A 23,601-nucleotide genomic window follows, 5' to 3' on the forward strand; every position below is an offset into this window, starting at 1 on the left:
AATAGGTTTCAACAAACCCTGCTACCTCCGCCTTCTTCCCTTTCACACTTCCATTTTCAATCTTAAGGAGAAAGGATTGCGGTACTTTCAGGTTAGCCTTGTAGGAGGGTCACAGGGTTGGGCGTCCATCCTGAAATACTTTCCGCCTTGCTTATTTCTAACTAGCTACCCAGAAGCTCGCCAACAAGTAAAGTAAGAACCGCTCTGGCTGCTTTCTCCAGGACTGAGGACAGGTGGCCTAACAAAGCCCTGAACGCCACGAACCACAAGCTCGCCTCGTGGGAAGACAGCAAGGCAAGTCTCCCTTCTTAGTGGACTCCCTGCTTCACAGAGACCTGGACAACGCCACAGAGACACAACCCGGCCAGCCTATCCTTCATTGCATCTAGCATAGGCCCCAAGACTCGGGACAACCTTCTCCGTGCCTCCCCAAGGAGCCATATTGGCCACCTCCCACTCTCGACTGTAATTGGCTCACAATTCTGTCATTTCCTTGGTTGCTAGTAGCGATGTAGGCGGGCACAACACTGGTCGCTAAGATACTCCAGTTCCGCTTCCGCCCCTCCAGCGGAAAGCATATCAGGTTCTTCCGTCCAATGGTGAATGGGAAGTAGGCGGGACTTGGTTGTTTCGGACCAAACAGACGCGAGCTTGCACTGCCAATGGCGGCGGAACAGCCCCTGTAACGTGGCTCAGGCGCCCCCACGGCCGCTTTGCGTCCTTTCCCCGGCACTGCCCCGCTCGAGCCCGGAATCCGCCCGGAGCTAGCCGCAGCCTGACCGAAACTCCAGGGAGCCAAGATGGCAGCTGCCGACGGCGACGATTCGCTCTACCCCATTGCGGTGCTCATAGATGAACTCCGCAATGAGGACGTTCAGGTGCGGGAATCCTTCCGTTAGAGTCTGTGGGGGAGATCGGGGTCGGGGATCTTCGCGGAATGTAGGAGAGAAGGCTCTGGGTTCTTTGGGAGGGGCGGGAGGCAGCGGCGGCCAATCAGAATTCAGTTCTCATCTCCCTAGGTGGCAAGATTCGATGAGATGGCGCCCCTGATTGGGTGCTGGAGCCAGCGGAGGGCAAGCCTCGAGGGTCCCACCTGAGTGCGCGCGGTCGTCCGGGATCTGGGCCTGGGCGGCCCGAGATGGGGTGGGAGGGCTTGCGGTCGCCTGCCAGGCGGGTGATTGGCGGCCGACTCGGAATGGTCCCCTGTAGGAGAGAGACGGGGGCGCGTGACCAACAGAGTAGGGGAAGCCCTCATGGGTGCTTTGGGCCGGGGTAGCTTTCCCATTGCTTTTAGTGTTTCGTATAACTGGGGCAAGTGAGGACTGATACAGGAACTTCCTTCCATTCTTCCCGGGTCTCGTCTCGCATCGCATTTTTGGTGTAGCTCTCCTGAAGGAGAGAACCTGAAGGTATCCTCTCCCGAGATTTAACTAGCCAAATCTGGGATGGGTCACGTGTACAGCCCCACCTCTCCACCAACCCGGTCCCTGGCCGGGCCACCAAGCGAGTTGATAGTTCTGGTTCCTGAGAGAAGAGTGACCCAGGGCCTCTGAGTCGACTGCTGTGGGTTGGAGAAAAAGGGCAGACCTGAAGGCCGCATCCTCTCGCCTGAGGATGACCTTGTGTGTGCACGTTATTCCATTGCCCCTAGCTTCCGTTTTCTACAAAATACCGACTAATAATAGTCCTGGTGGCTGGGGAAATGTAGTAAAATAGAACAGGCTGCCTGTAAAGGCCCCATAAATGTTAGCTGTTATTTTGGGGAGTGGCTGTTGTACTATGCTCTAAGGGCCGCTATTTCTTTTTTTATATAGAATTGTTCCTGCTGCACCCAGAGCCTAGACCCAACTCTAAGTCTTACGTATATGACTCAAGTTCTGATGTCAGACAGGCTGGAGTGTAATTCTGGGTCTTGCATTTCTTGCTAGTTGACTCGGGCAATCTGTTTCTCTTCTGTTAAATGGGAATGACAATATGGCTTTAGGATAGTGTATGAATTTATGTATTCAGTAAACATGCAAAGTATCAGGAATGTGGTTGGGATCATAAAAGAGACTAGAGCCGTTATAGTGGTGCATGCCTGCATTGCCAGCGCTCAGGAGCCAAAGGCAGGTTCAAGGCCAGCCTGGTCTACATAGTGACATTCTGCATCAACAGTAAAAAAGTATGGTTGCTGTACAAGAGCTAGGTGTGAAACAGGTTAAGAGAACTAAATATACATATTACCACATGTAAAGAATTGATGAGACCTGTCAGTGTTGAGATAGTGAGTCAGCAAATGTTTGCTGGGCCTGTCTTCTGAGCAGTGCTCTAGATGCTTTTATACAGCTGGGCACAAAAGGACAAAACTGGCCTTAAGAGGAATTTGCCTTGTAGTGAGGTATGACAATAAATATGTATTGTGTTGACTGTGGAAAATATGAAAAATAATGTAGGGTAAAATATCAGAGTGAGCTTGGGAAAGTCTTACTGATAAGCTGATGTTTGAGACAGTATCTGCTTGTGGAAAGAGCCATGAGATTCTGCACAGAGTGCATAACAAGTAGGCAGTTGAGTGAGGCATTGGGCTGGTCAAGAGAGGCTCCTTCCAGTTTGAAAAGTTGGAGAAGATACTTCCGGAAGAGGGAGTCTGTATGTGCAATGGCTGTAGTTCTCAGCTTTTCAGCCTCCAGAATGTTTAGTAGTGTCTAGGGGTGTTTTGGGAGATTGTTGCTGCTTTTAGTAAGTAGAAGTCAGAAATGCTGTTAAACATAGTTGAGGTGTCTAGGACCTCCCTTACAGGTTTAAAAAAAAAAAAAAGTCCCACTTAAAAAGACTTTCGTGCTAAGATTGATGGAACCTGTTAGATGAAATGTTCACCCAGAGACTGTAAGGAACTTGGTTAGCTTAGGTCAGTGTGCCAGTTTTCTAAGGATTCTGTAGCAAATCACCATAAATTTAACACTGTAAAACAGCAGAGTTTTATTATATGGTTCTAGAGATCAGAAATCTGTCACTTGTCTCACGGGGCGAAGATGACCTCATAACAGCATAGCCTTGAATTCAGGCAACGTGGTTACACAGCCTTCTGCCACTTTTCTCCAGTATTCACAGTACCATCTCTTGAAGAAAACAATGAACATCTTTAACAAATCAAAACTAGAGGGAAAGAACTGCTGCCCACAACTGGAGCAGAAGCTTGATGTTCAGGACCTTCCAGCTCTAAGACATACTTCCACAATGACAGTGTGCATAGACAGTCAGACTGTTTAGGTTCTGCTCGGGAATCCACTGTTTTCCATCAAGTGCTTTTTTTTCTTTGCATTAGCATCCTTACCTGTTAAAGTGATCTTTCTACATGACCACAGAGCTGAGTGTAAGTAAGCCAGCGGAGCATCCAGGGGCAATCTGTAGATGCTGTGTGCTGTTATTACTGGCATTAAGATTATGAATGGGATGGTCCTCACCGCCCATCATCCTTAGGGATGCTGCGCACTGCTTACCAGTTGTCACCCTGGCCCATGCATTTCCCATAGTCCTGCTTGGAAAGGAGCACAGACATCTAAAAAAAACAGTTGAGGCAAGGACATTTTAAAAAACTAGTAAAAGGGTCAACAAAATACAGCCTTTTTATAGTACAAAGATACAGTACTATATCAAGCCATGCCAGTTTGTTTCCATAACGTCTCTTTCCCATCCCTGCACCTGTGCTGTGAGCACAGGTTGAGCGGTTCAGAGACTACCCTGTGAGGCTGCGAACGTTTACTAGCAATTTAGAGAACAAGTTTTGCTGGGTACTCAAGTACACTGAGCACCTGCAGACTTACTGCCAGCATCGAGGGACTGTTAATGTTTGCAATGTTTTTTTAACCTTGGTGAAACTGTTTTGGGGTTTATACTCATCTCAAAGTCTTTGTACTACCAAAATGAGATTTGGGGCCTCCTTTGTCATTTTACTGCTCTAAAAGGCATGGTGGTATTGAATGAAAAATGATTGTTTTTAAGTGAAGATACTGTTATTTTTTTGTTTCTTTTGTTATTTTCATTTATTACAATTTATTCAATTTGTATCCTAGCTGTGACCCCCTCTCTCATCTTCTCCCAGTCCTACCCTCCCTCCCTCTTCTCCCCCTATGCACCTTCCCCAGTCCACTGATAGGAGAGGACCTCCTCTTCTTCAATTTGACCCTAGCCAATCAGGTCTCATCAGGACTGGTTGCATTTTCATCTTCTGTGGCCTGACAGGGCCACACACACACACACACACCCAAAGAGAATTGACCAGGGAGCCAGCCACTGAGTTCAGAGACAGTCCCTGCTCCCCTTACTAGAGACCCAACTTGGAGACTGAGTCTTTGGGCTACATCTGAGCCAAGGTTTTAGGTCTTCTGCATGCATTGTCCTTGGTTGGGTATCATTCTCTTCAGGGGCCCCAGGGCTCAGTTTTTATGGCTGTTTGTCTCCTTTTGGAGTTTTAGTCCCCTCCATGTCTTTCTGTCATCCCCTTCTTTCATAAGATTCCCTGTGCTTCAATACCTCGATTAGTAGAGTCTTTCAGAGGCCGTCTGTGGTAGGCTCCTGTCCTGTTCCCTGTCTCCTCCTGCTTCCAGTGTCTATCACATTTGTCCTTCTGAATGACGATTGAACATCTTCCCTAGGGTCTTCCTTGTTGTTTAGCTTTTTTTAGGAGTATAGATTTTAGTATGTTTATTCTATATTATATGGCTAATGTCCACTTTTGAGTGAGTATATACTGTGTGTGTCTTTCTGCTTCTGGGTTACCTCACTCAGGATGATGTTTTCTAGTTCCCACCATTTGACTGCAAATTTCATGATTTCCTTGTTTTTAAACGCTGACTAGTATTCCATTGTGTAAATGTACCACAATTTCTGTATCCATTTCTCCATTGAGGGACATCTAGATTGTTAAGATACTGTTTTATAACCGAGGCTGACCTGGAACACATGATGCTCCTGCCATAGCCTCCCAAGTGCTGGAGTTACAGGCTTGTACTGCTGTGCTTAGGTACAATTTTCCTCATAGCATTTTATCAGAGTCTCAGAATTGTCTGTGAGCCAAGAGACCTTTATGTGAGTCATACTTTTCCAGGATCACACTTTTAGACATACTTCCAGTTTTCTGAAGAGAGCTGATTGAGCCTGCTCCTACCCCTCTCTCAGTCTTCTGTTCTCTTTTTCCTTCCATAAGAGGGTTCCCCTGGAACTGGAAAAGGTCATCCTGAGTGAGGTATCCCAGAAGCAGAAAGACACACAGGGTATATACTCACTCATAAGTCACTCATAAGTGGATATTAGCCATATAATATAGGATAAACATACTAAACTCTGTACACCTAAGAAAGTTAATCAAGCAGGAGGACTCTGGCTAAGATGCTCAATCCCCATTTAGAAAGGCAAAGAGGATGGACATCCGAGGAGGGAGAAAGCAGGGAACAGGACAGGAGCCTACCACAGAGGGCCTCTGAAAGGCTCTACCCTGCAGGGTATCAAGGCAGATGCTGAGACTCATAGCCAAACTTTGGGCAGAGTGCAGGGAATCTTATGAAAGAAGTGGGAGATAGTAAGACCTGGAGGAAACAGGAGCTCCACAAGGAGAGCAACAGATCCAAAAAGTCTTGTCACAGGGATCTTTTCTGAGACTGATACTCCATCCAAGGTCCACTCATGGAGATGGCCTGGAACCACGCACGGCACAGAGGTAACCCATTGCAGTTCAGTGTCCAAGTGGGTTCCATAGTAATGGGGACAGGGACTGTCTCTGACATGAACTGATTGGCCTGCTCTTTGATCACCTCCTCCTGAACGGGGAGCAGCCTTACCAGGCCACAGAGGAAGATAATGCAGCCACTCCTGATGATAGACTAAGATTAGAGGGAAGGGGAGGAGGACCTCTCTTATCAGTGGACTGGAGGAAGGGCACAGGTGGGGAAGAGGAAGGGGAGGGGGAGCTACAGGGGGGATACAAAGTGAATAAACTGTAATTAATAAAAATAATTTTTAAAAAAGAGGGTTTCCCTGTGTGATAATTCAGTTTTTAATCCCTCAGATATTGTCTTCTTCATAGAATGATCTTACTATATTCTTGGAACAGCTCTGGAGCTAAGCAGAACAAAAGCACCCTGTGGAGAGTAAGAAACAGATAGGGACGTGTCATAATCAATTTTCAGTGCTGGTCTGGGCACATGTCTCTTTCCAAGCCTTGGTTTCTGTGGAGTGGAGACCCATGCCTAGGGTAGAGACAGTCAAGTGAGAACCTAGAATGTAAGACAGACCAGTTAGTTGTGTATGTTAGACAGTTGTTTGCTAAGGCTGCTGTCTTAAATCACCACAAGTAGGGTGGATTAAAACAAATGTATTCTCTCAAACTCCAGAACAACTAAAAATCTGAAAGCAAGGTTTCTGCCGGGCTGGTTCCTCTAGGTCTGCTCCATATATCTCCCCTAACTTTAGAGAGCTGTTGGCAACTTTGGGTGTTCTTTGCCGTGTATAGATGCCACCCCAACCTCATCCTCCATTTTCATACGACCATGCCTTCTGCAAATATGTCTTCTCCATTTCTATTGCTTATAAGGATGCTCATAGAGGATAGGCCCAACTCTGAATTGGGATGGTTTCATCTTAAGATAAATAACTGCTCACAGAGATACTCTGTCACATTGACAAGCACAAGGTGTTAGGCTGGTGTGTGTCTCCACATGCTGTGTATTAGAAAAACAACACTGTTTGGTTTTTCCTCTGCTCTCACAGCACAGTTGAGAGAGTTTCATGATTCATGAAAACAGTACATGATTTCCCCACTAGCAAACAAGCATTCAATTCTGCAGCAGCCCCCACCAGCCAGTGCTCTGTAACCTAGTTCAGTTGTGATGCTGTCTACTTGGAGAGTGTCAGATCCCACAGTTGAGGACTCATCCCTAAGAATGTCCCCAACCTTCAGGTGCCACTTGCAAGCCCCAGTTCTTTTCACCTGTGCTTCTTTATCAGTTGGCTGTGAGTTGAGGTTTCTACATATCCTATGTGGTGAATGACTGCATGAGGGAAACCTAGAAAGGTTTCAGCATTCTTCTTGGCCTCAGCAGCATTACTTCCTTTAGGATGTGGGACAGAATCCATGCTGGAATGGTATTTATAGTTAACGATAGGGATCAACCCTTCATGGCTGCTATAAGACAAGAAGGCAGAGGACGATGAGGTTTTCTGTGATTGGCTTTGGATGAGAGACATTCTAACTGTTATGGCCTATATGAAGGAAAAGCCACAATCCAGAAACAGCAAGCAAAAGTACATGCTTGCATGGAAACTGCATGTATACCTTTATGTTGTGGGTCAGCCCCCCTGAACTAGAGGGATTAGAGCTGTTAATACTAGTCATGCTTTCTGTTTTTACTAGCATATATTAATTATGCATAGAGTGGTTTCATTATGACATTCTGTATGATGCATTTTTATCTTAATCCCCTGTTCTCTGCCATTTCTCCTGATCCCCTTCTCCCCATAGTCTTCCTTCTATTTACAATCACCTTAAATTAGGGTTGCTTATAGGAGTATCAGTAAGATGTTTTGTTTTGATGTCCTCTTGCTGTACAGTTCGTGCTGGTCTCAAACTCAAGATGTTCGTTTCCCAGCCTTCTGAGTGCTTGGGTCACAGTGATGCAGCACTGATCCTGGCCATTTTGTTCTTAGGGTAATGTCAGATTGCTACTCTTAGCCACCAGTCCTGGGCTGGTTGTTTGTGATGTAGCTGTTGTTTGTTTGTAGCTGACACTAGCCCAGAACTTAGTTTGTAGTTAAGAAGACCTTAACTTCTGATCCTCCTGCCTCCTGCGCCACATCCCAAGTGTTCTGCAGTAGTGGGCAGTGGAGCCAGTAAGAAGGGTTAGGGAAGTGGGGTTCAGTTTTAGTGTAAACTTGAAAAGACCCCCGGGGAGGTTCTGGTTTTCATTGCTGCTATTAAATATTTCCTCTAGAAACACAGCTTTGCTTGGTTGGATTTGACTTGAATTTGCTGTTGATCACTGAGCAACTTTATTCATAGCACTGGGCCTTCCAGGGATTGACCTAATGGTTTTAGAGCTATGGAGCTCCTGTGGGTCCAAAATTCCAAATTTTCTCTCCTTTTGCTTGTTCTTTTATTAGCTTCGCCTCAATAGTATCAAGAAGCTCTCCACCATTGCCTTGGCTCTTGGAGTTGAACGGACCAGAAGCGAGCTCCTGCCCTTCCTTACAGGTAAGGGACTTCAGGGACCCAGATGCAGTGAGGACACTTGGGTGGTTCTTACTAGTGAGTGAGAAACCTCACTGTAAATTAATAAATTATAAGTCTTCCCTATGCCACTGTGACATGGCGTAGTACTCCAGAGGAACCTCTAAGAAAATGTTTTGGAAAGATAAAGCAAGAGAATGTAGCTTGAATCACAGCTTCAGTTGTTAGCATTTACCATAGGCAACCTTCGGAGATTTTTTTTTTTTTAATCTCTAGAATAAAGATAATCTACACACTGTGTTGGTGATGTGGGCAGTAAAGAGCAATAATTACTAACACTACGTAGTTGTCACATGGCAGCTGGCCACTGGACTCCTGTTTCGTGGTACGGAGTTAGCGCATTCAGTGTTTATAATGGTGCCTATACCTTTAAATGTCCATCTCCATTGCCGCTCATCTCAGTCTTAGAGCAGCACCTTAAAGCAAGGATGTTACTGTTACAGGCTTGTACATGAGGAAACTAAGGCTTAAAAAAAATGAGGTGACCTGGGATTTTTTTTTTTCCCTTTGTAGTCAGCAGCATTAGTTAAATGTGCAGAGTTGGGGGTCTGATTTCATAAACCTTGCTTTTCTGTCTTCCTGTGGTATGCTTTTGGGCAAGGTATTTCATATCCTCCTGCTTCAGAGGGTTTATAGGTAAGACAGGCATGATTCTATAATCTAAATGAGGACTAAGGCTCCTAGGAGGCACCAGTGGCCGGCACAGTGTGAGCTACTTTATTCAGTTTTGCTGTAGTTATTCTCATTTCATCCCTGCTACACTCAGCCTCTAGTCAGAATGAGAACTAAAGGTTCTGAGTGCTCTGTGGCTGACAGAAGTGATTTGTGTTGGATTATCTCCTATGGATGACTGGCAGAAGTGAGAGGCCAAGGCCCTCCCCTGTTTGACAGATGTGTAGCTGAGGCCTATCAAGGTTCAGGGCACACACAGCCCATGACCAAGTGTGCAGGTCTGACAGCACACAACCTGAAGAGTAGGTACCTGCATCTGACAGGAACATATGATCCCAAAACAAGTGTGTTCCTTTGATGAGTTGCTAGAGATACCCGAAGGCTTTAGGGTCCTTAGACAGAGACAGCTCTTGGGGTAGCAGGATGGCATGAAGAATAATTACATGAATAAATGGTACAGGGAAAACCACCAAAGAGTTCTGGATTTGAAACAAGCTGTTGCAGCCTAACCCTGCTGAGAACCTGGAAATTCCTTCTACTGCTTGTGTTTAGCTCCTTTGTTGAAGCACGTAGTGGGCACTGTGGCTGGATCTGAGAGAGCTGAGGTATGCAACTAATGAGAATAGCCAGTGTGAGTGACTAGTGAATATAGGTGGGTGGCAAGGATGTCCAGGTTAGGGATATCAGAAGAGCCACTTAGGTGATAATGGGTTACATTGTGCTGGCTTTCTGTGCCATATGGAGCCTCTGAGGTTTAATCCTGTAGGTGGACACAGCGCCGTTGTACGTAACTGCTAGAGTACAGAAGAAGTGAGTGGTAGTCTGAGGGGAGGTGCACAGGTAGCAAGCCTGTCGGCAAGGTAATGTCTTAAGAGCAAAGCCCCGGTAGTCAGTAGACCAGGATCCCGGCCTGCCTTGCTGTTTTCTTTCCCCTGCAATGTCAGAAATCACATGGTTCGTGTGAGTTACTGTGAAAGTTCACTAAGCTTAGTATTAATGTATTGTTTGATGTATTGTTGAAACTTGGATGTTCTAATAATCCAGGTGTTTTAATAATCCAGGTAGGAAGAACTATGGGAGCCTGAAAGTGTGGGCAACAAAAGATTGAAGAGGGCCTGTAATTCAGATTTATTTTTGAGGTCTTGGAATTCTAAGTTATGTCAGATTTCTTCTGCTCTGAGTTCAGTGTTTAGAACACCATGTGGTAGGCACATGTCCAGGACAGTGGTAGTGTTTCAGAGAGCACAAGCTAAAGGCCTCTAAGCTCGTGTCTACTGAATGAATATTCAGCTGGTTTTTTTGAGGGAAAATTACCAGGCTACAGTTTAATAGGAACAAAGGCTTCAGAGTGGCCATCTTCAACTGTTGTGTTTTGGCAGTTCTTAAATCTGGAAGTGTGAGGTCAAGGTATCAGTAGCTTTGGTCTAGGTTTCTCTTGAGGCTGCTCTGCTTGGCTTCCTCATGGCAAGTCCCAAGGTGAAGAATGTTAAAATGCTGATGAACAGCCAATGACTGCCCATTCTTTCAGGGGGCAGTGTTTTCTTCTGGAAAGGCAGGAATTGAGGGAGGCCTTTGAGTTTAGGCAGTGCAAGTAGTGTCCCTGTCACTTGGTCATTCATTCTTTTAATAGACTGACTTAAGCTCATGGGTATTCTGACTGTGGCAGGAGCTGGACACACCAAATCTAGTCTTGGCCACAGGTGATCAAAACTCCTAATAAGGGGGAAGAAAGAGAGTAAGTTCAGGAAAAGGATCTGACGTAGTCTAGGGGCTTCTTAGCAATTTACCAGTAGCTGAACCAAGCCCAGAAAGGTAGGAAAGAATTTCCTGGCTGAAGACTTTCAGGAATTCCATGTTTAAGCTGGACCCTGCTAGAAGCTCCACTGAACATCCTGTTCTTCATGCACATGGCTGTGCTTGTCCTCATTGAGAGGAAGCCAAAATCGGGGTTAGAATAGTGGTGTCACTCAGCTACCATACCACACCTAGCATGGGGCAAAAAAGGTAGATATGGGACTTGGGCTTACTCTATGCTTGCCACGTAGATGAGGAGGAGGAATGGCAAGCAGGTGGGGAGATAAGGGTGCCAACAATGAAGAAGCAGGGTCGTGTTTGCTTATTTGAAGCCTGGGTTAGTGGTTTGGCTTGAGTCTTTGATGGATTTGGTCTTTGTCTCACAGACACCATCTATGATGAAGATGAGGTCCTTTTGGCCTTGGCTGAACAGCTGGGAACCTTTACAACTTTGGTGGGAGGACCTGAGTATGTACACTGTCTGTTGGTGAGTGAAAGTGGGAAGTTCCTTAATCCTCTTTTCTACCTTGGGGTCGGAACTGTGGTTTTGTCCATGGGGACCAAGAAGGAGAGGATTTGGGAAGGCTGGAGATCACCTCAGAGTGGGCAGGCCCTGGATATCACTTTAACTCAAGTCAGTGGTGACATTTAATCTATATTTGCCATCATCCCTGATACCTGACTTAGATGCCCCCACAGCACTTGGCATGTAGTCAGTACTCAGGTGCTGTAGTTTTCATGGCTGGGTAAGATGCGCCACCTACTGTTTTGGGTAGGAAGGTTCACTTGATAGATGAACCACCTAGAGTGCCTTGAGGTTGAGCCATCCCGTCAGAGACTCCTTGCTAGTAAGTGGCAGAGCTGGGTTTTCAAGATTATTTGCTTGATTGCACCAGGCCCTACCATACCATCTGTCTGTGTATCTCTCTGTTGAATGACAGGCTGGCAACATAGACTCTGATAGCATGTACTATATAGGGAAAGAGAGCCAAATGGTTCTTTAGATCTTAGCTGTTTGCAGTTTTGGCAAATTACATAGCCTGTATACTTCAGATTCCTGCTCTTTGATTAATGAAGACAGCATCAGGACTGTTTTACAAGACTCACACAGAAGGAGTGACAAAAATGTGAACGATACAGTGGCCTTGCCTAAAACCATGGTTGTTGGAGCCAGCATCAGGAATGATTATTGTACATTGAGAACTATACACACATGAGCTTTCTAAAGATTGGCTCATTGGAAGCTTGTGATAAAGGATAGGATGGGAGATTAGGAGTCTCACAGATAGGCCATGGAGTAGAGTTCCATAGCTGAGACAGTAGGGAAAAATACTGGTCTCTTAACTTTGTGTTCTTATCACAGCCACCCCTTGAATCACTGGCCACAGTGGAAGAGACAGTAGTGCGAGACAAGGCGGTAGAATCCTTGCGGGCCATCTCACACGAGCATTCACCTTCCGACCTAGAGGCTCACTTTGTGCCTCTGGTGAAGCGGCTGGCAGGTGGAGACTGGTTTACTTCCCGTACCTCGGCCTGTGGCCTCTTTTCGGTTTGCTACCCCCGAGTATCCAGTGCTGTGAAGGCAGAGCTTCGACAGTGAGTCCTCACTTGCCTCTTGGCAGCCTGCATCCCCATCACCTCACTTAACCTTCCTCAGAGCCTCAGCCCCACTAGGTCTTCCCAGGAACTAATGTCCCTGATCTCTCCCTGTACCCTCCTTAGCTCTCCACAGGGAGACTTGTTCTTGATAGTGATCTCTGATACCACATCACAGGAGTGAATTTGCCTGCCTGGTCTGCCTTCATGGAATTGTATTCCCACCATTGGTTACACATGCTGTGCTTGGAATAGAATCCCACACAACATATGGTGTCTGGTATTACTTGCAGCCTGGCCCAGGTTCTGAGGCATCACTCCATAACCATGGGTTATAGCTTTATGCACATACTGTCATGTCTCCATTAGTCCCCACGTATCTCTGACTGAGGCAATTGCTGCTGAAAAGGAAGACCTGTCACTGGCATTTTAAGCACTTCCATGGATGTGGCCAGTCATTAATACTGTGTTATACTCTTTCACTGAGACCTCAAGTCATCTTTGTGGGCATGTGCCATTCGTCCCGTGTGTGGTGCTGAGAAAACAATGAAGTCATGAGTTATACAAAGTCACCATTGTCAGCACCGGAGTGTATACCGAGCCAGAAATGCTCTATGCAGTGCTGTGCTGCCACCCATTAGGGCTTCCTAGGATTCTAAGCTCAGGCCTCCATCCATCCCAGGTACTTCCGGAACCTGTGCTCAGACGACACCCCCATGGTGCGGCGGGCCGCAGCCTCCAAGCTGGGGGAGTTTGCCAAGGTGCTGGAGCTGGACAATGTCAAGAGTGAGATCATTCCCATGTTCTCTAACCTGGCCTCTGACGAGCAGGTACGTCAGTCACCCGCTCACAACATGCCCTTACTTGCTCAGGAAGGAGCCACTCAGTGGGCCTCTGCTTCCGCACCTCACCCATTCTTCTTTCCAGGACTCGGTGCGGCTGCTGGCAGTGGAGGCATGTGTGAACATTGCCCAGCTTCTGCCCCAGGAGGACCTGGAGGCCTTGGTGATGCCCACCTTGCGCCAGGCTGCTGAGGACAAGTCTTGGCGTGTCCGCTACATGGTAGCCGACAAGTTCACAGAAGTAAGTTGACATGTCCACAGGTTGGGACACTGAAGTGTCTGAGGGGAAGAGTGAGCCACATATAGTAGCTGGCACACATTAGGGCCAGCACAGTCCTGAATCTTAATGAGCAATCTGTTGATCTCGCAGAGCCAGCCCTGGGTGTGTGATTGGCATCTGAGAGTGCTGTGATGAGAATGATTCTGAAGTCAAGTTCCAGCTCCATGAACATGTGTTCCCTGACCTCACAACTCCCCTAAGAAAGACACAGCCCAAGAGTTAGTTGTCAGAGCAATGCCACAAGCTAGTCAGAGCAGGGACAAGTGCTGTTTGTGCTGAAATCTAAATTTCCTTAGCTGACATTTTTTTTTCTTCTTACTACTAAGAGTTTTGCCCATGCTAGGAAGTGCTCTACTGTTGTGCTGTATTCCCAGGCCCATAGTTATTAGCACTACTTTTGGTCAAGGTTTTAGAATCAGTGAATTATACATTCCTAGCCTTCAAGGAGCAGGCTAAAAGTCATCTTCAGTAGAAAGTGCTGAAGGAGTATGTTATTCTGTGTGCTTGATGGCACTGAGACGAGGAGGTGGTGCTCCAGCTGGTTATGAGGATGAGGAAGTAGCAGCTAAATAGGAATTATGTTGCAACAAGAAGACATCCTGTGCAGAGGATGTAGGAGGTAATAAGAGAATGAGCAGCAGCTTTCATGGCTGGATCCTAGGGTTGAGTTTGAGAAGGACAGAGTGAAGGACAAGAGTTTTTTGTTTTTTGATGATGATTAGTTTCCTGGTGTCTGGTGAAAGGCTTAGCCCTAAGTACTGTTTTCGTGGGTCCAGCGAAGTTATCTGAGACCTGGCCACACAGAAGTGTATTTGCCTAGGGGGCTTAGTACCACAGTAAAGGCAAGAAAGTTGGGCTTCTGGTCCTTCTGTCTGGGAGGGAAGTGGATTACACTGAGTTGGAGGATAGGGCTCTTGGAATGTTATAATGACTTTCCCACAGCAGACTGCAAACATTTTTGCAAAAACAAGATGATGTGTGCCCAAGATAATCTGAGGCCCTGCAAGATTATTACTTCTTTATTCTCTTAGTAGTGGGTCATCCTGCTTCAACTGGTCTTCCACCAACCATGTTAAAGCAGACTCTCAGACGGTCTGGCATATGTCTTCCTCTGCAATCTTACTTCATTTTAATTAAAAAAAGAAAGAAAGAAAGAAAAAAGAAAAGATACTGACTTCTTATAGCCAACTTTTTATGGCCGAAATATACATACTGACTTTGAGTGGAAGTGGAGCCGCTTATTGTGTTTAGATAATAAAAAATTCAACCCCAAATAACATGAACATAAATGAAAACATACTGTGGTAGGTGTCCTGTAACCCTCATTCTGTTTCTGAGGAAGCCAGAGTTCAGACAGGTGACACATACTGTTGTATACGTCATGGTGCTGAGATTCTGCCTCCGGTGCTGTGTTCTAACCTCATTCTAGTGCTTTCATCTCAGTTTTTGCCTCCTTAGCAGAGTGGCTGCCAGACCCTCAGTACTGCCCCTCTTTTCTCTGTGTGTAGCTCCAGAAAGCAGTAGGGCCTGAGATCACCAAGACAGATCTGGTGCCCGCCTTCCAGAACCTGATGAAGGACTGTGAGGCCGAGGTGAGGGCCGCAGCCTCCCACAAGGTCAAAGGTTGGTGCTGGCAACTAGAACACAGCTAGGTGGGTGGGTGTCTAAGAGGCAGAAATGGGACCAGAGCATCAAGTTTCACCAGTACCTTCCTGTCTCTGCCCACAGAGTTCTGTGAAAATCTCTCAGCTGACTGCCGGGAAAATGTGATCATGACCCAGATCTTGCCCTGCATCAAGGTAATGGAGTGTTTGGCTCAAATTTGAGACTACCAGAGAGGGTTGAAGGTTTGCTTTTGGGTGCAGTCAGATTAAAGCTTGGTCTACATCTCTTCTGGGACACACAGTGACTGGGTTTAACAGTGATGGGTTTGGCCTTAGGCAAAATTTGAGGGTTGCAAAAGCTTTAGAGACCACGGAGTCCCTGTGTCCACAGAGCTTAAAGAATGAGGCAGTACCTCTGAGAGCAGAGCTTACATAACAAACAAGGGAGACTTGGGAATAAGTGCAGTGTGCCCCTGAGATGCCCTGCCTATGTGAAAACCAGGAGAGTATGGTTTCCTCAGGGCATCAGGGCTGCTGTCTGTGTGGCCACTTGACACTAAAGGGGGTTTTTCTGTTCTTGGCTACTTCCTTCCTTCTCTTCTCCAGGAGCTCGTGTCAGATGCCAACCAGCATGTCAAATCAGCGCTGGCTTCAGTCATCATGGGACTCTCTCCCATTCTGGGCAAAGACAACACCATTGAGCACCTCTTGCCCCTCTTCTTGGCTCAGCTAAAAGACGAGGTGAGAGTGCTAGGAAGGTTTTCGGCCCTCTTTACAGAGATAATAGGCTACAGCTCATCAGATTGTACAAGTGTATCTTAGAATCTTGGCACCTCACGCCACAGTCCCTGCTTTGCTGAGTTGGTGACAGGCATAAATGTCTGTGTTCGCTCATTCTCGTCTGACATTGCTTCATGTGCCCTTAATTTCATACTCGTTCTTTCCTGAGTGTTGAGGATATAAGCAAAGACCAAGAGAGTAGTATTCTTAGGGATCTACAGAGTGTGCCACTGGAGAGGACCAGGTGGATAATTTTTCCCATAGTTCACTCAGACACTGTAGGTATTGGGAGAGATTGGCCATGGTTTGAAGTTCAGGTTCCATAGAGACCTAAATACAGTGACATAAATAAGTTATGATTATTATTCTCACATCATTCTAGCTGGTCCCATGGTAAGAGATTAGCCTTGCTAGCTTAGCTTTCTTGGTCTGAGGCCACAGCTATAATTTTGACCTATTGAAGGGTTTGGCTCTAGCTTGTGTCCTACCCATACCCCATTGGCCGTGGCCAGTCAGCTCCACCACACCTGGCTATACACATGGCCTAGACCACAGAGAACAAAAGAAGTCACTGGTAACAGTTCGGGGAATTGGATTTGAATCTGTAGGCAAGCGCTATAGCTGCAAGACATCTTCCTGTTATGAAAGTGTAGCCAGTGCTAGGAAGAGATGAGAGGTGGCTAGAGGTCCTGGGCAGGCAGCCCACAGTGATGCGCTTGTGAAATCAGTTGAAAGGTCTTAACGTTTACAGCTCTTGGTTCAGTTTGTAGCAACACATACACATACACACACACTTTCTGGATCTATGTTTTCGGTTTTCCAGAAAAGTTGCTTTTCATGGCTGATGTGGGGCCGGTCCATGTATGTATTTCTATAGATGTCGCTGCTCTGTGGAATAAGTGTGAATGGATACATACAAGCTGTAAATCAGAGTTCACAGTACTTGGAGCCAACAGTTGAGAGATTTGTCAGATGTGTTCCGAGGTCTGGGGTTCAGGCATCAGTGAGTAGAAATAAGAAAGATAGAGAATAAGCCCTACATGTTCAATGCTTTGTATTCCAGCCAGTAGGTACTTCTTTCAGCCCACCAAATGGCTCCCATTTCACTTTGCAGAGCCTCAGCTACTTGAGACTAGGTGGCTAATGGATATTTCATGTTACAGTACAATTCCCAGAAAGGAGCTCTTGCTTGCTCCTGTCACCCTGCTGAATGTCATGTGTTTTCTTTTCCAAGTGCCCTGAGGTGCGGCTGAACATCATCTCCAACCTGGACTGTGTGAACGAGGTGATTGGTATCCGACAGCTCTCTCAGTCCCTGCTTCCTGCCATTGTGGAACTAGCTGAGGATGCCAAGTGGCGAGTGCGGCTGGCCATCATTGAGTACATGCCTCTGCTGGCTGGACAGCTCGTGAGTGAGGAGCCAGGTTTCGCTGGCCCTGAGATGACAGACCGCAAGACCTGGTCATACCCCAGTGCCAAGACTGTGGTGCTGTCACAAGGGGCTTGTAGCTTGTAGCTTCAATGTAGGTAGTGACAGCTGCCCAAAGAGAGAGGACCAGACTCAGGAACTGGTCTTAGAAGATGAATGGAGTTCATTCAACCAGAGGGAAAAGACTAGCAGCACTGGTGGGGTTGAGTGTTTTGTAATTTTTCTGGGACCCGTTTCTCTTTTTATTCCCAACCCCTTCAAGCCTTTACTAATCTTTTTTTTTTTTCCTTCAGGGTGTGGAATTTTTTGATGAGAAACTCAACTCTTTGTGTATGGCCTGGCTGGTGGATCATGGTAAGTCCCCCCAGCAACACAGCAGGACAGGTTAGGAGCTGCAAGAACAGACAGATGAGCTAGCACATTCTCCTGCTATCATGCTTTCCTGAACTGTGTACCTGTTGCTGTTAAAAAAAACAAAACAAAACAGAGAAGTGTAGATTGGCTATCAGAGGCAGGGAATGGATGCAGAAAGACCTGGGTTTATCTGCTGAACCATGAGCAAGTCTCTTCCCGTATTTCTAGCCTTACACTCATTCTGAAACATGAAGACTTCTCATCATGGTCTCTTGGCCCTGTGAAACTTGTTCCCTGTTTTTTATTAAGTGGTTAAAAAATTAAAGCTACTGTTTTTTCTCTGCCAGGGAGTTTTAAGTAGTATGTGTTATGTAACTTGAGGTATAATGTGCAACACAGAGCCTCCCTCAGTTAGCCTTCCGCCCCTTTGGGTGGCCAGAAAGTGCTGGAGCAGGAGGAGAGACAGCAAGTGCTGCATTGTTTTGGCTGAATTTGCTGAAACTGGTGCATTGTACTAAATATTTAAAAAGGCTGTTGGGCTATATAATGTTTATTTTTAGCCCTATGATTATTATGGGGGTATTATCTACCCCACTATCACAAATAATAAGACACAAGACATCTGTTAGATTTTATAATTGCCTTATTTACCGTGGGCCAAGCAGATAGTCCTACCTACACTGTCTAAGTCACCTCATCCAATGCCATCCTCCTTAACCATCCTATCTTCCATCCATAATCTTATAGATACTTGCTTTTATTCCTCATCTAGGCCTTTTAACACCATTATTGGAGTCCTTCCACATGGTCTCTTCTCCAGGCTAACCCATCCTGGGATCCTCCTTCCTCTCCTCATGTCCTTTCTTTCCTGTGATCCTCTCTGTCCTCCAAATCCTGAGACCCTTAGCCATGCCTACCCCATTCTGCCTGCCCTGGTATAGGCTGTTTAATCAACCAATCAGACAAAGATGGGTGTATCCGGCAGGCAGTAACCAAGATCTTGAGTGCCAGTAATTAGCATTAGACCAACCTCCAACAGGTGTGGCTGTTGCCCCCTGCTGGTCAGGCCTTCACCCTGAATCACCTCTCTTACTCCTTCTCTACTACAGTCTATGCTATCCGTGAGGCTGCCACCAGCAACCTCAAGAAGCTAGTGGAGAAGTTTGGGAAGGAGTGGGCCCACGCCACTATCATCCCCAAGGTCTTAGCCATGTCTGGAGACCCTAACTACCTGCACCGCATGACTACGCTCTTCTGCATCAATGTGAGCATCCTAATTGCCTGTCAACCTCCGAAAATGGCAGTCCCCCTGGGATGAAGGTGGAGGAGGACCCTTGTCTACCTAGATGTTTGCCTTGGAAATACAAACATGAGTTGGTGCTAGGGATGAGTCTCTGAGAACTGGAGGCCAGAGCATGAGTCTGCAGTGTTAGATCAGGTCTGTAAGAGTCAAGGAGTGCATTGATGAGAGAGATCCAAGATTGGGAGGCATCTGTGTGAGAGCAGCAGCCTCAAATTCTGAGCACCCTCTGCTTGCTGGAATACATGTGTTCAGATACAGCGCCCTCCGCCTGCTGAGCAGGAGAGCAATTGTGGCTCTAGATTTAATGCAGTTCAGTTTCAGCTGTGTCACATCGAAGGACCTAAGTCAGTCCTTCCGTTTTCTCAACTTTGGAGATTTATGTAGGTGCTCACCAGGCTGTGGAGGATAACGTAATAAGAGACAGAGTGCACAGGACAGTTCTGATTTTGTAGTGAATATACTTACGACTAATTTTCAGTAGCATTCTACTGGCCTCTTATACTGTCTTACAGATATATAAGTCCTAACCAAGCTAGAACCTAAAAGATGGGTTAGAAACAACTTTAAGTAAATATTCTGCTCATTTCCTCTCTGCTCTAACTTGGAGACTCCTATATTAAGGAGGCACCTTAGGGCTTAGGAATCAAAACTCCTCAAACTTTTGAGGATGATGGAAATCCAGACATAGAGCCCAAAACATCACCAAGTGAAAACTGTTAGGAAGTTTGGAACTGCAGAGGAGGGTAAACTCTCCCCAGAGTGATGCCTCTGGACCGAGATTTTCCCATGTTTCTTTAGGGTCCTGACAATGACCCAGGTGGCATAATTAGAAGAAGATACATGGGGAGCCTTGCATAATTGTGCTTCTGCCATTCACTGGTCTTCAGGTGCTGTCTGAGGTCTGTGGACAGGACATCACCACCAAGCACATGTTGCCCACAGTTCTTCGTATGGCTGGGGACCCAGTCGCCAATGTCCGCTTCAATGTGGCCAAGTCCCTACAGAAGATAGGACCCATTCTTGACAACAGGTGAGGTCTGGGACTTGTTCTAAACGTCTTTTATATTTAAAGATGTAGCCCAGGGTTTGAAAACTTCATGCTTTATGAACCTTATCTGTTCTTTCCTCTCCACAAGGTCTGTTTTCTCTAGAATTGAGAATTACTTCCCACAGAATAAAATGAAAAAAACAGAGGGTGATAGTTAATGCAAGGTTAGAAAAAATGAAATTAGGCAATATTTATGTACTGTGTTTATGTAGAGAAAGCCGTGCATGTATCTAAAATTTGTACTTCAGATACAAAAAAAAATACATGTAATGAGATACATTTAACATTTCTAGTGAAACTATTAAACACTGTCCCAGGAAGGAAATACGTTCAGTCTTCATGTCCAGGTTTAGATTTAATGTGAAATGATTATATATCAGCAGATTCTTAGTGGGAATTAGCCTGGGAATGCAGAGGACTGGACACATCTTAAAGAACGAAGTTAGGGAGCTCAGTTCTACCTGACACATAGGGCTGGATTAGCCCACATCACATATCCTAAGAGCAAAGTTAGGCAGCTCAATTCTGCCCAGACCATAATTAAGAAACAGCAAGGTACAGGGAAGGATGTTCATGTCTCACTTTAACATTGTACAGAGCACACAAAGCACTCAAGTATGTGGAACAGTAGGTGCCATTGTAGTTTGATGGGGCAGTGTCTGTTTTCTAAAAATGACTGTATCGTTTGGATGCCCGTGTAAGCCCAAACAGAATTTCTATCTCTGCATAAACAAATTAATTTGAAGTTGGTTTTAGAATCAGAACCAAGATGATGAATAAAGCATTTAAAATATGTAGAAGAATGACTTGGGCTGGGCATGCATACACTTGCTGAGGTGAAAGGAAGAGATTGATAAAGATGACTTTCATGCAAATGAAAAGCTGTATAGCATAAGGCAAACCCCTGACAGGACAGAGCTGTTTCATATGTGTAAAAAACTCAAGTATCCTATAGATCGGAGGGCAAGTGAGAGTATGGGAAACTAGAAGGTGCAAGTAAGGTAGAGAGAAAGTAGGCAGGTAGTCAGAACAATATCTGCGAAAGTGTCATGAGGAAACCTGTGCTTTTGTGTTAATTTAAAAGTAGTATCTTAACATGCTCAGTGAGCATGTGACAACATGCATTTGACTAGGTCCTCAGCATCATAGCCTGTTGGGCCAGCACAAGTTACAGCTGAAATACTCTGCGAAGTATCATGCTGGTGAGCACTGTGGCACAGCTAGGATACCTGCAGTTGCAAATGGCTTAAAAGGCTGAGCATGTTAACTAGAGGATGTAAATCCTAAGCCAGCTCTTGCTTTTAGAGAGATGAGTACTCGGTACTGCTCCTCTCTCCACCCCTTGAAAATGTGGCCTTATGTACAGTAGCCGTAAGACAGAGTCACCCAAATGCCACTACAGACCATGTTGTGCTTATTTATAGAACAAAACACTCAGTAATTGAAAAAGAGATGCCTGTTTTAAGCAGCAACATGGATGATTGAGGCTGATGTGCTGGTACCATATTGAGGGAGAGGCTAGACATAGGCAAGTAAGTCGTTTGTATTCCGTTTACAATAGTTAGAGATAGGCCTGGAGAGATGATAGCTCAACAGTCAAGAGCACTAGCTGCTCTTGCAGATGACCTGGGCTCACTTCCCAACACCTATACAAAAGCTCAAACATACTTTTAATTCTAGTTCTAGACTATCAAATACCCTCATGGATTTTGAAGACTGCTACATACACATTGTTCCCATGAACTCACATAAGGGTGTGTGCATGCATACACGCAGAGAGAGAATTTAAGGGGGTGAATTGTCAAATAGCCAGGCATGGTGGTACACAGTGGACTGTAACCCCTGTACTCTGGTAGTTGAGGCAAGAGGATGAAGAATTATAGAACAGCTTAGGCCACATAGTTTAGGGTCACATGGAGTTACATAATAATACCTGCCTGCCCAAAACTAACAAAGCAAGCAAGCAAACAACAGAAGCAAAACAACTCTAGGTATTAGAAATGAGGGCAGTGGTTATATGGAGGGAAAAGGAACTGTCTGCCAACTAAAAGGGGACATTTGATGTCTGTATGTCTCATCTTTGCTTAATACCTTTGTCTCTAAGATCTGCCTTCATAGCTCACAACTTAAAGAATAGACGGATTCTCCTATGTCTCTTATATAAGAATAGATTCCACTTCTAGTTTCCTTGAAATCAAGAAGTCTTTGACTCTCTTGCCACACCCAGTTATTGGGCTCATCTGGGCAGGAATTAAGAATGATGTGCCTTTGCATTCACACCAGACATACAGTGCCTCAGTGAACGTTTAGTCAGTAAAGGAATCTGTTTGCTCAACTCCAAGACCTGTGGGTTCTGCTTTCCCAGACCTTGCTCACCTCCTGTGCTAGCCCAAGAGCTTTCCTCCTTTTAGAACTGTTGAATTCCAAGCCTAAGGATCAGGGATTTTTTTAATGTATATGCTTCTATATGTCCTTCTGTACTCTGGCTTGTGATTTGGTGTGTCTCTATCTTTATGCTTACCTGCACAGGAGCCCTCTTCCTACCTGTGAGCACCTCCACCTCCACCCTGCCCAAACCTAGCCTAACTCACTACTTTCCCCGCCCCCTCACTTTCCAGCACCCTGCAGAGCGAAGTCAAGCCTATCCTGGAGAAGCTGACCCAGGACCAGGATGTGGATGTCAAGTACTTTGCCCAGGAGGCTCTGACTGGTAAGGGGCTAAAGAGTATAGAGCCCCTGGCAGAAGGGTGGATTGCACAGTGTGAGGGCTCTTGGGAAGGGGGCAGCCCTCAGCAGTATGGGTAGAGAATGTGGTTTGGTTCTAAGGCCTGATTGTCCCTTGTTTCCCCAGTTCTGTCTCTTGCCTGATGCTGGAAGAAGAAGCATTGTTGGCCTCTGGTGTCCACCCTCCAACCCCCACAAAGTACCTCCCTTAGGGAGGTAGTGGGGGTCCAATGACTGTCACTTCCTGTGCATGGTCTGATCCCAGACCCCTCCCCCAGCACGGTTCCTCCTCTCTGTCGCCTGGGAAGACTTCTCTGTCCACCTTCCAAGAGGCTAGGGCAGTACAAGTCGGGGCAGGGCAGCAGCCTGAAAGGAAGGGCTGGCTGTTCCTGCCCATATTGGGAGAGATGGGAGCATCCTAGGTCACTGGCTCCTGCTGCTGTAATGGGGACCCTTCCCCATCTACTTACCCCCACCCACTTCTTATCCATATTTTTTTGTGTGTGTGTCCACTGTGCCATTTTTATTTTATCCCTTTCTGTGCTCCTTCCACAGAGAAATAAAGGTGTAGAAATGGTTGGTCCTCTAGTCTTAGTCATCAGAATGGGGGAAAGACCGCTGCCTTGGGGCTTGTTCTGTTTTTTTCTCTGGGGAGACCATCCTGCAGCTATCAGTCCTGCTGTCCTAAGAGTGAGGACAAGTCTAGCAAGAGACACAGAGCAGAAGGTCCAGAGACTGCTCAGGACAGAGTCTTGGGATGCAGTAAAGGCTTTCAGGTACAGGCAGAGTTCTCAGGTTTGTGCAGCATTAACTGGTTCAGTTAACCAGTTTAGGTAGCTCCTCCTGGGCCACTTGCCATGCAGTCAGTTTGGCTAATGAATCCATGTGTGCCTCTGCTGGCCAAACCTGCTT

General features: G+C 46.1%; 1 protein-coding gene across 1 annotated transcript; it reads left to right on the plus strand.

Moving 5' to 3' along the window:
* Positions 1-626: 626 nt before the first annotated feature.
* On the plus strand, positions 627-23,268 carry Ppp2r1a (protein phosphatase 2 scaffold subunit Aalpha). Its single transcript, XM_055627413.1, has 15 exons — positions 627-878; positions 8,137-8,227; positions 11,116-11,216; positions 12,093-12,325; positions 13,008-13,155; positions 13,253-13,408; positions 14,956-15,070; positions 15,176-15,246; positions 15,658-15,792; positions 17,066-17,239; positions 17,554-17,614; positions 18,724-18,878; positions 19,805-19,947; positions 22,584-22,675; positions 22,817-23,268. Exons 1-15 carry the CDS (start codon positions 801-803, stop codon positions 22,831-22,833), a joined length of 1,770 nt encoding a protein of 589 aa, XP_055483388.1. The 5' UTR covers positions 627-800; the 3' UTR covers positions 22,834-23,268.
* Positions 23,269-23,601: the final 333 nt, after the last annotated feature.

This window comes from Psammomys obesus, unplaced genomic scaffold, assembly GCF_907164565.1.
Source record: "Psammomys obesus unplaced genomic scaffold, mPsaObe1.curated_primary_1811, whole genome shotgun sequence".
Taxonomy (NCBI): Eukaryota; Metazoa; Chordata; class Mammalia; order Rodentia; family Muridae; genus Psammomys; species Psammomys obesus.

What these genes read in the sequence shown, in the direction of transcription:
- Ppp2r1a (XM_055627413.1), top strand. Translation starts at nt 801, where the DNA reads ATGGCAGCTGCCGACGGCGACGATTCGCTCTACCCCATTGCGGTGCTC. An exon ending in TAGCCGACAAGTTCACAGAA is followed by an intron (nt 13,409 to 14,955) that starts GTAAGTTGACAT and finishes CTCTGTGTGTAG; the next exon opens with CTCCAGAAAGCAGTAGGGCC. An exon ending in CTCTGCTGGCTGGACAGCTC is followed by an intron (nt 17,240 to 17,553) that starts GTGAGTGAGGAG and finishes TTTTTCCTTCAG; the next exon opens with GGTGTGGAATTTTTTGATGA.